We start from the raw sequence: 12,355 nt of genomic DNA, 5'->3' as shown, positions 1-12,355 counted from the left end.
GTTTGAGGTTTCATCGTAAATGATGTCAAGTTTGCCATGGTAGGCACTTTTCCCGTTTTGATTTTACGCCCCTAATTTTCTTCCCCGGCTTGATGAGGCCAAGCAATAACTCAACAAAGAAATGTTTGGCTTGTGGAAATTTTTGCTTTCACTGCTAACAAGCATAAATGTTAGTACAGGTAATCTCTATTGCGGTTGTAATAATCTAGGCTTCCAAACTCGTCTTGTTTATTTCTTTTGTGAAAACGGTTAACTTTATAAAAAAACAATAGGGTGCATGCATCAATTACTCGAAAGAGATTCCATCGTTTTGAAGAGAAAAATTAACTATCCTGCTGCAAAAGTTTTGGATCAAACGTTAAAGCTTCCAACATGTCTCAGTATTTCACAGTCCCTGGCTATTTACCAACTGACAGAAATTTGTCTCAGCTAGACATCACGTCCACATCAGCCAGCATACTTTAACGGCAATCAAGCTAGACTCAGGATGTGTTATCCTTCCACTTTAGTTTTCCTTCAAATGATCTCCATCAGTCGAGTTGCTATCATGTTGTGCTGTAATGAATGGGCGAATCGATTCTGATGGAGACTAAAAGTTTTATTGACTAAACCAGATGAAGCACCCAAAACACAATGAAAAAGGCAATAGATTCCACCCTGCAAATATTCGTAGAGTCGAAATGAAATTGAAGTTTTCTTTGATTAATCGAGATGCTCAATTGGTTGGAGAAGAAGAAGAAGTGGACAAGAGGTGAATATCGCAAAAGGTAGAGAAATACACAATTACTAGCAGAGCATACAATTTATGTTTTGCTGGGTCGAATGCAACAAGCCAGCAATAGAGCCTAATTAAATGGCAAATCTTAAGGAACACATAAGTTTTACTTTACGAAATCAACTTGTGAAGACAAATTGAATGTACAACACGACCTAGCTAAAAAGCAGAGAGAGAGAGAGAGAGAGAGAGAGAGAGAGAGAGAGAGAGAGAGAGAGAGAGAGCGCAATACTACAAACCTGATTAATTTCAAACTAAGGTAAAAACGTGTCATCGTCACCACCGGTCGGCGCCGCCAGCTCGCCGCACCTCCCGCACCTGTTGTTTGCCGCCGCCACGACGACCACCGTGGTTGTCGACGCCGGCCCCGCGGGCGTGGCAACGATGGGGGCACGACAGGAGGGGCACGTGGCACAGGTCAGGAGCCAGGCGTCAACGCATGCGACATGGAAGCCGTGGCCGCACCGTGGCAGCACGCGCAGGGCCTCCCCCTCCATGTACTCCGCCAGGCAGATCGCACATTCTGACGACGAGCCTGTCGCCGGCGTCGGAGAAGGCCCGTTGGCGACGAAGGAGACGGTGGGGAGCGCGTGGATAACTTTCTTCTTGAGGCCCTTCGGGGGAGGAGGAGCGTCATCGAATGATGAGGCCGAGCGGCGGCGTCGGCACGTGCACCGGGAGATGAGGGCGAGGCCGAGGACGCAGACGAGCGCACATAGCAACGACGCTAGGATGAGCACCATGTCCGAGTTGACCGCCATCGGAGGCGCCGTCTGCTGCTGCTGCTCAGGTGCCTTCATACTCACCGGCGACGACGATGGCTCGCCCGGGCCACTGTTCGCGAGGGCCGCGCGGTGCAGGAGGTTCGCCGGAGCGCGCATGATGTGTGAACTCTGGACTATTTATCTAGCTTATCTTTGACTCCGGGCGTGCGTGTGTGCGATGCTCTGCTCTGCTCTGCTCTGCCTCTGCGTGGGTTTTTATAGCGTGGAGGCGGTCATCCGGTGATGGAAGTGACCATGGTGGTGGAATGGAGAGCCGGCCAACGGACAGGTAAGGCCGGGGCCCCAGGGTTAGTGGCCGGCGCCGATATGGCTCGTGCAAGCCACTTTGGGGTGTTTCCTCCTGCACGCCTGGCTCCTTTTGGTTTAGTACCAGTTCTACGTGGATTCATGGAAATTAAGCAAAGCACTAGAAATGCTAGTGGTGATACTGTATGGTAGAAATATCAGCTAAGCGTCTGCTTTCCAAGAGACCAGCCATGTGTGTGTGTGGGTGTGTGTGTGGGTGTGTGTGTGTGTGTGTGTGTGTGTGTGTGTGTGAAAAGATGAGACACGCTTTACTTCTTTTGTTCTGTGCTTTGCTCCCAAAGAAGAGGAAAACTTGCGGTGCCAATTCATTTCTTGTGGTAAAGTGGATCAGCGAAAGGGATTCGAGGCACCCCTTTTGACTAAGATATGCATATAACATATTCTGAACAAAACACATAAAAGACTACGAATAATACAGTATATAATGCGTACTTATAATAAAGCATATAATCTTGTACATAAGTTTTAGATGCCAATATATAATTGACGCTCGATCTGGGAGTAACCCGCAGCGAACGAATCATTCGATTTAGGATGTTTGATCAACCGAACGTTTTCGTTCACTGGACCAACCCTCCAGCGCGTCGCACGGCCCGATAGGCCACTTACTATACTAGCATTCCTCCAGGTAATTCTTTGTGCCAAAAAAGAAAAATACAGTCCCCAAAATATAGAATGTAAATTTGCCATTTGAATATAGAAAAAGAAGATAGTTCAAAAATTCTTTAATTTCCATGATATCATGAAAAACAAAAATAAATCACATAAATGAACATATATAATTGAACAAAAATATTTCCTGCAATATTTTCCATTGGACATGTATAGTTTGTTTTTGAAGAAGGCGATGTCAATGGATGATTTTTTTTCTTCAGTTTGCCATCTTTCAACTACACAAATTTACATGCATTTTCCTTAAATGCAACCAGAAAAGTAAAGCATAGTGAAATTACCATGACACGATTAGAAAACTCCATGGTATGCTCAACGAATTTTCCGTAGAATATAATTTTTTTTTGCTCAGGTAAAATGTAGAAAAACAACATACACATGTAAAGTGGCGATGGTATTAAACGAGAAAACACTCAGAGTTCAAAGCTTTTGCCATGGTCCAGGGCAACTTGGATGGAAAATGTACTATAAACCATGATCCATAAACTAAGTTTTTCATGATTCACACTCTGAATTTTCCATGATACGTAAACTACATTTGACAAGCTCCATGGAATAGAAAATTTGCAAACAAGTCTGCTATGGTCCATATAGTAAAATTGTCATAATCCATAAACTACATTGGTCGTGCTCCATAACTGAAATTGCCGTGGTCCCATAAAAATTTGTTTCTTCCATGTTGCACCAAAATAAATTTTCCATGATCCATAAACTACATTTGCCACGCTCCGTGAACTTAAATTGCCATGGTCCCATAAAAAGTAGTCCCTCCGTTCCAAATTACTCGTCGTAGAAATTAATGTATCTAGAACTAAAATACATCTAGATATACCCATACCTGTGACAAGTAATTCGGAACGGAGGGAGTAATATTTTGCCATGTTGCAAATATTTTAGTTTTTCATGATCCATAATTCCATGCTCCCTGAAATTATATTGCCATGGTTCCTTAAAAAAAATTTGCCATGCTGCAAAGAAAGAAAATTGTCATGATCCCATAATATTTCCATGAACTTAAATTTCCATGGTCCCATAAGAAATATGCCATGATCCACAAACTACTTTTTTTAAGCTCCATGAACTTAAATTGCCATGGGACCATAAAAAGTAATTTTTTTGCCTTGTTGCAACGAAATAAGGTTGCAATGATATACTACTAAAGAGTATGCCATACTAATTTGAAGGAAATACTTTGACATATTTTCTTTTACAAATTTGTCATCCAGGTATATGAATTTGACCATCAGATTTCCTGAAAAAGTAAATTTTCCCTGGAAAAAATTGGAGACATGCCAAATGAATCAATTGTCGTGGGATCAAGGTAAATTAAAGTTTGCCATGATTTGGGTAAAGCATGTTCATATTTTGCCAGGATACAAAGGGACCACTCCAAACACTTGACATGTCACAAAAAAAATGTTCTGCACATTATGGAAATTTGGGAAACAAATTGCAACACATGGAAATTATAGGAAAATGTCTCGTACTATTGGCATGGAAAAAATTACGAAAAAATATCCATACATGATAGCAAATTCAGAAATTTTTTGTGATCTTTCACATGGATTTAAGATATTTTTTTGTTTTCTTCATGATGGCAAGTTAAAAATAATTGTATGTGATGTACACATAGCAAAATTAGAAACAATTGCCATCCAGATCGTGGTAAATGAGTGCGCATAAATTCATTATCATGTTTTTCCTTAATAATAATCATAAATTAACCATTTGAATTGACACAAATGGTGTGAGAAATATGCCAAGTTTATGGATTGGTGATACTAGACATATGGGTAGATATGGTTCATATTTGTCATATGCTTTACTGGCAAAATTTTCCATGAGCCTACTAACACGAATTGCAGGAAATTTGGGCTCCAAAGATCTTACCTCCAAATTGCGTGGCCAACCGCAACGTACTACATGAGGCAAGGAAGAGAGTCAATATTAAGCAACCGACTGCGGCGACGACGAGAGAGAGGCGAGGTCAAGACCTAAACAATGGAGGGGACGAGGATGACTACCCTATCATCTCAAGTGAGGGATGCGGGGATGACAAGAAGCCGCATCAAAGGAAACGAGTAGCCCACAGCTGCAACCACAGTTGCTAACAAGGATGAGAGCCGCATTAGATGGAAGGGCAGCCACAGAATGCGACGAGTACAAGCAGCCGCATCAAAGGTGAGGTAGCTGCATCGAGGGCGATTTACCAAGAAGCTCGCAGCGGCAGCCTCGAATTGTCATGAAGCGAGCCGCTCGACTATGGCTAGGAGCCCGTAGATGGAGGCGGCCTAGATACCCGTTGTAGTGGCATGGGTGAGCAGGCGGCACTCAGCTCTGACGACGACACCTTGAGCCGGTCTTGCGGACCCGAAGCCCAACAGCCTAGTGCTCGTTGTCTGCCTGGACGCTCGCCGCGATAGCGCGGGCGAGCAGGCGGCACGTCCTCCGCCTTACATTCGGATTGGCAGTGGAGCGGCATGGGTGATGTGAGGGAAAAGTGGATAAGTGGAGGAGAGACGCATGTGGCGGGTGAAGAGGATAGCGTTCACGGTGATACAACCTTTTACCCAAAGAAATCCAGTGCTGACCTGTGTGCTGTCCATTCTTCAAGATTCATGCCCTTAATCCAGTGGTCGAGAGGAAATTCGCCGGCAACCTCTAAAAATCTGATGTCGGATTTTAGCATTTGGGTAAGTTTTAATTTCAGGAAAATAATAATGTATGCTATTCGGGGAATGAGACAAGGGGAAGGATTGTGTGCTCTAGATTGAACTGGACAAAACGTGTATATGATCAGGTCGGAGGCCATATAGAACAAATTAAATTAAAAAGAAACTTATGCTTGTACGTATATGGAAAATCCCGTCTTTGCTTGTGATCCGCCAGAAAACTTTGTTCTGTTCCATTCTATATATATTTTTGGTTTGTAACCAAAATTTTGCTTTATGTCCTTGCTTTTCTGGAACATATAGGAAATATTGCTTTTTTGTAGAATGCTTAATAAACATGGCCTTGGTTAATTATCTGGAATGTGAAAACTAGCCATAGAAATAATATCCGCGAAACAAATGACTAAGAACTAGGCGGTGTACTGAATTTCCAGAAAAAGCTAGTGTGCTTTCAGAATGGTGTGTGGATAGGAAGAAAGTCCGGTATAATCTAGCTATCAGGCAGCTAGTGACACTAAGGAGTAAGGAGTAAGTGGCATGGCGCTAGTAACTAAACAAGTGCATCCCCTCAAAAAACTAAACAAGTGCATATATGCACAATGAGAGACAATCACGCATTTAGTTGTGCTTTTGACACATGTTAAGACTAAACAGAGACATGATTTGAATCTCCTTTTTTAATGTGCTTTTTTCAAAAGTGAAAGTGAAATGAGAAAGCACTACTCTCTACTAGCCTCATATCACCACCAAATATCAAGACCATAGGGAAAACGATCAAAGTGGGCGTGCCTAGCTATCACATATATATCAGAGATCTTATTATATGTGTTGAGGTAATCTAGTTAATATATATATATATATATATATATATATATATATATATATATATATATATATATACACACACACACATGATCAATCCAGAGTTGGCTAGTGCGACGACTCACCATCGAGGATCGCATATCTTACCATTCAGAGTTAGGTTGTGGAGAGAAAACAAAACAAAAAGTCTGAATTTTTATCCTCTTTATTTTCTTTTTCATAGGATCTATAGTATCTTACAAAAAAACACTTTGATTTATCGTGTGATTTGCAGCTTGCACTAGAAAACACGCTAAATAAATTTGATGAATTGCTTTTGTCCCATTTGAGAGAGCGTGTTCATGTATATATAGTCAATCATATATAGCCCCGTATGAGCACGTAAAGTTGCAGCTTTAAATTCAAATTGTTTTCTCCCGCCGGTCGCCATTTTCGGCGCTAAACGACAATAAGGAGCTAAGAAGATTGAGAGGAACATATGCAAGTTGAAAGATCCTTTTGACCCAATAGGCTATCTTTTTAGCCTGTGCATGGATGATACTACTAGCTAGTCTTAGGTGTCGATTAACTTAACAAAGTATATCTTGCAGGTCCCAGAAAGCGGCATCTATCTATCGATCTATGGTGCGTTATCATTTTATAACCGACCTATCGCCTGTTATCGGTTAGGCTGTCTCGACCTAAGTACCTCTCATGCATCTACTTTGACTCACTAGCTAGTGCACTGCATGTGATCAGACATGCATGCATGTATGCCGCACTTACGTGTGTATATGTGCATGAAGTGCTAGATCTACAAAAAAAATCTACAAATATTTTACTTAACTTCACAAATTTCAACTCTCTTCCTCCTGAATTCAACTGAGATGGGCATCTTCATCCCCCTATTACCAACTGTTGTTAGAATGCATTAAAAAGATTGGCAGGGGATTTAGGTCAATCGAACATGATCTTGGTTAGTTTCAACATTCCAATGAGCACAAGAATGTTAATTTGACCATGATCTGCTGCATATGGATGCACTACATACACAAACATCCATACATGCTCTGGTCCCCAAAACCCAAAACCATCGACATTCCAATCACCAGCTAGCTGATGAACCTTTGTTCCAAGAAAAGGTGAATCTTTGGGACAGGGATAATATATGTTATGCATCCATCATCAAAGCCAGCGAAAGTGCATAAGATATTTGGAACAAGATGCATAATGTATATATTGGCAGGGGCTTGTTTGATTTAGCTGCTGTTAGAATTGGTTAAAAAGATTGGCAGGGGATTTAGCTCAATCGAACATCTTGGTTAATTTCAACATTCCAATGAGCACAAGATTGTTGTTTTGACCTGTGAAAAACGTCCTTGATATGTGCGGGTCTTTTATCTAGATTTGGAGATCGGCTTGGAGGAGATGCCCGATGGCTGCTCAATGCCAATGGCCAATGTTGGTTTGGGTTGTGGCAGCTCAATGTTGTGGGGTTTTCCAATGGTATAGGAGACTGCTCCGTTGGATACCAAGTGCGGATGGCTTCCCGTTGTGAGGCGCGACATCGTGTATGCTCGGAGCCAGCATAGTGCTTCAGTCATGAGGCGCCATGCCGATCTGAAGCCAGGATTTGGGTATAGGGAGGGCCAAGCCAAGTAGGAAAAAAATCCAATGCAAAACATAATTATAGAGAACGTGCACACGAGCCTCATTAACAATCAGTATGTCGAGAATTCAAACCAATCTTCTTAGAAAACCAATTAATCTGAAGGACCGTGATATATTCCAAACGTTCGTGCCTATTAAATAGGTCCGAACAATCCTTCTCACCTTTCTCCCGGAGAAACAAGCTGCGCAACACACTTTATACCATTGCATGTACGCATGAAAATAGATTAGTCTCTCCTAATTACATGCATGCAGAAAAAATAAAATTGATGATGTTAGCAGAATATTTTGAGAAACTGAAAATTCAAAATGTTTTGTAGCTCAAACCGTCGGCCGGATTGAAAAACTGTTTTCACATTAAAAATTCGTCGCGACGAGATCTTCGAAACTAGATCTCATGTTGGTATGTTTCGATGACTTTTTTTCAGGTAAAAAGTTACCACGCTCTCTATGTAAGTTATCATTTCAGTTGTGCATAAGTTATCACGTTATTTACACATAAATTGTCAGGTACAAAAACAGTTTCTTCAATCATCCCTTCACATGCAGATGCATGCATGCATGCATGCATTAGAGGGGGAAAATTGATGTCATCATAAATTCTTCATATTTCAAAAACTTTGAGATGTGTTATAGCTCAAACTCTCAATCCAATTGAAAAATCGTTTTCACATAATAAATGCGTCTCGGCAAGACCTACGAAACTAGGTACCATTTTGATATATCCCGACGACTTTTTCGTCCAAATAATTACCATGCATGGGCTAAGTAAGTTATCACCTCGGATGTGTGTATATTATCATGATATTTACACAGGTTATCGGGGTATGTTTTCAAGAACTTTTTTCAGGGCAAAGTTACCGTGGTGTTTGTGCGTGAGTTACCGTGTTTGTGGTCCGTACATTACCATGCTATTTACACATAAGTTATCGAGGGTATGTTTTCAAACAACTTCGTTCCTCGAGGTCAAAATTATCACAGTGCTTGTACGTGGGCTATCAAGTCTACGGTGCGTATATTACCGTGTTATTTACACGAAAGTTATCGGGAGGGGGTATGTTATCAAAGAAGTTCCTCCTCTAGCTCCCACCCCAGGGTCAAAGTTACCATGGTGTCAATGCGCCAGTTATCACATATACAGTGCATATAGTACCATGTTATTTACACGGAAGTTATCGAGTGTATGTCCTTTAAACAATCCCTTGCTCCGTGGTACATAAGTCATCATGTGTGTGGTACGTAAGTTATCATGCAGTTTACACTGAAGTTATCGGGGTATGTTTGAACAAACCTTTTTCATGGGCAAAAGTTACCGTAGTGTTTTGTAAATAAGTTATCATGTCTACGGTGCATATATTATCATGTTATTTACACGAAAGTTACCATATGTATGTTTTCAACATCGTTTTCTCCTCAGGTCAAAGATACCACGGTGTTCATACATAAGTTATCATGTTTGTGCTACGCATATTATCATGTTATTTATGAATAAGTTACCGGTATATATTATAGCACCCCCCCTCCCCCCATCGGCCGAAGTTACAGTGGTGTTTTGTTCATAAGTTATTATGCTTGTGGTGCATATAAATTTAGAAAGAAGTTACCGGAGGTATGTTGGAACAACTTTTATTTCTCCGAGTCAAAGTAATCAGTGTGTGTACATAAGTTATTAGGTCTGTGGTACATAAGTTATCATGCAATTTACACAGAAATTACCGGGGGTATGTTTAAAGAAACTCGTTTCATTGTCAAAGGCATCGTGGTATTTGTAGTGAAGTTACCATGTCTGTGGTGCATATATTATCATGTTATTTACAGAGAAGTTACCAGAGGTATGTTGCAACAACTTTTATTTCTCTAGATGAACATTATCACGATGTTTGCATGTATGTTATCAGGTTTGTCATACATAGATTATCATGCAGTTTACACAGAAGTTACCGGCGGTATGTTTGAACAAACATTTTCATTGATCAAACTTACCGTGGTATTTGTACATAAGTTATCAGGTCCATGGTGCGCATATTACCATGTTATATACAGAGAAGTAATCGATAAAATCTTTGGTCCTTGATGCCAAGTCTGATTGTTGGTTTACCTATTTCAAACATGTATCGCATGTATACAAAAATGTATCAAAGTTAATTAGCATGCATGATAATTTTACGCAAAAACAATAGGATCACAGGTATAGAAAACTAGATTTTGTTACCACAATTGAGTGCAGTTAAAAATTAGGATTGTCTTTAATCCAACCAACAATCGCGTTAGAGTGTTCGCAAGACATATCAAGCTATCTTTATCACGTGAATGATACCCTAGAGAAATGTAGGAAAAGAACTAAACGGATAATAGATTTTTGTAAACGTTTCTTTTATTGCATTGAAAAGGTTGGTTTCTCCACAAATGGACACTAAAGCAATTTAGGTGAGGTGTTAATGGGACTCTACTAAATTCCCTAACGACCCAGGTTCAAATTTCAGATTTTTGTTTTCTTTCTTGACAGGAATCAGCGGCACGGTACAAAAAGCATCTAATATATTCCTATGAAAAAGTCCATTTTACTACCCTGAATAAAGTGGGTGGTTCACTTTACCCCTGATCTATTTTTCCGTTTCTTTTACCCCCAAACAAACCCAAATCGGACAAAACACCCCCCGGCTGGTTTTTCTCCACCCGCTGCTGATGTGGCACTAGTCAACGGCGGTTTTGACCTGGGTGGGGCCCCCTGTTAGGTTTTATTCTCTCTCTCTCTAATTGAGGCTGGGCCGGCGGCCACTCAGCCCGCACGCAGCCTCTGGCCAGGGCGTGGCGAGGCCGACCGACTGGAGGAGTGGCGATAGGGGGGGGTGAGCTGGGCGAAGCAGTCAAGGCCAGGCAGTGGCGGGCGCGGGCCGGCGCAGTTAGGCACGGGCGGGTACCGGGGTGAGTGCGAGCGGAAGGGGAGGCTCAGTGGGCGCAGCAGGGCCGCCGGAACGGGGCAACGAGGGCTGGTGCCGGAGCAGGGCTGCGCGGGCGGGGCGCTGCGGCAGCAGAGCAACGCAGGCGGCCCGGGCACATGCGAGGGAAGAGGAGCACTGGGCAAGTTCAGCGAGCGCCAGCGCAGCCTCGAGCAGCCACTGTCGCGGTCGTTCGAGAGCAGCGGCATGGGGAGGCGAGGCCATGGAAGGGCGCGAGCAGGTCGCGGTTGGCAATGGCGAGCGGGCGCAGCGGGAGTCAACAGAAGCGCTAGAGCAGAGTCGGCAGCGGCGCGACAGCGATCAGTGATAGTAGCGGCAGCAGGCGGGCGCGGTGACATGCACGCGAGGGCGACGGAGAGGCATGGCCAGGGAGGGGTGTGGAGCCGAGCTCCCTGTCACCGCGGTTGTCGGGAGGAGGACCCATGCCTAGGCCACGGCGGCCGCAGGGTCGCCGGAGGCGTGGCTGGGTAGCCACGAGTGGCGTGAGGCGGTGGAGTTCCACGCCGAGGTGCTCGGGCGGCACCTCGCCGACGGCCTCCTCAGGCCGTCCTCCTGCTCTGTCTGCCTCGGCGGGGCCCAGCAGGCGCTCGCGCTGCGGGAGCTCGGCGTGGCCGGGGCTGTCGCCGTCGCGAGGAGGCGCTCCCCGCCGCTCGCAGTCGCCTTCGGTTGGAGAGAGAGAGAAAGAGAGAGGGAAAAAAACCTGAGAAGGGGGCCCCACCCAGGTCAAAACCGCCGTTGACTAGTGCCACATCAGCAGTGGGTGGAGAAAAACCAGCTGGAGGGGGTGGGGTGTTTTGTTCGGTTTGGATTTGTTTGGGGGGTAAAAGAAGCGAAAAAATAAATCAGGAGGTAAAGTGAACCACACACTTTATTCAGGGCAGTAAAATGGACTTTTTTCTATTCCTATTCACCAAACTGCAGCAGTTAAGGTGGTTACTCGAGAGAGAGCCCAGCCTATAGGTGGGAGGTTCGATTCGATTCCCATCGCCGCTGATTTTTTGTGAGCGCTGAAAGCGAGCTGGAATCGCTTGCTCGCTCTGGATCGAGTCGTTCGTATCTATTGCGAAAGTAGGAACGTTCGGAAGTTACAATTGTCGTAATCTTAATGGTCTTTAGCAGCGCCTTTTCTCTTCATAGTTGAGGAATTTTAATTTCAGAATTAGCTATAATGCATATGCTCATCATATTTCTTTTAAATTTCTTTTTGGATCAAAAATAGGAACTCGTAGAAGATAATTTGCATCATGATTATTTCTAGGACATGTTCAAGATATGAATTCTTGGTAGCATCTCAAATCACAAAACGAAAAAACTAAAAATCTAATTATTGTTTCAACACTGTATGAGATGACAATGGGAGACAGGGAGAGATCAGTATAGTATGATATGGTTTTTTTTTTGCGAAGTAGTATAGTATGATATGTTAACCTGCTATTTCGCTGGCTGAAGCACTGAAGTAGGTGCTGGTTGCGTCGCTGACTCGCCACATAAATCAGATCATCAGCGGCAGAGAATGGAGATCAGAGGCAGACATGCGCCAAAGGCCGCAAGGGCACACGACGGCGGCAGCTGCTCCTAATCTCATGCATGTGACGCTAATTATGGACTGGAGAAAGCAGTTACGCAGCTCCAGGAGATAAGATCAGAGGCTTCTTTGTATTATGGACGCTAGTGGTCCTTTTCTAACGGGCCTTCGTGAACCTTTTTTAATGC

The 12,355-nt window shown here is 43.3% G+C and overlaps 1 protein-coding gene across 1 annotated transcript; it reads right to left on the bottom strand.

Moving 5' to 3' along the window:
* Positions 1-802: 802 nt before the first annotated feature.
* Positions 803-1,712, bottom strand: LOC119330558 (probable E3 ubiquitin-protein ligase ATL44). Its single transcript, XM_037603670.1, has one exon. It carries the CDS (start codon positions 1,654-1,656, stop codon positions 1,030-1,032), a length of 627 nt encoding a protein of 208 aa, XP_037459567.1. The 5' UTR covers positions 1,657-1,712; the 3' UTR covers positions 803-1,029.
* Positions 1,713-12,355: the final 10,643 nt, after the last annotated feature.

The sequence above is a fragment of the Triticum dicoccoides genome, chromosome 7A, assembly GCF_002162155.2.
Source record: "Triticum dicoccoides isolate Atlit2015 ecotype Zavitan chromosome 7A, WEW_v2.0, whole genome shotgun sequence".
NCBI classification, from domain to species: Eukaryota; Viridiplantae; Streptophyta; class Magnoliopsida; order Poales; family Poaceae; genus Triticum; species Triticum dicoccoides.
Note: the sequence above shows the minus strand (reverse complement) of the source record. Positions and strands in the feature narration are given on the sequence as shown.

Bases quoted from the DNA above. Each gene is read 5' to 3' on its own strand.
- LOC119330558 (XM_037603670.1), bottom strand. From the start codon at position 1,656: ATGCGCGCTCCGGCGAACCTCCTGCACCGCGCGGCCCTCGCGAACAGT.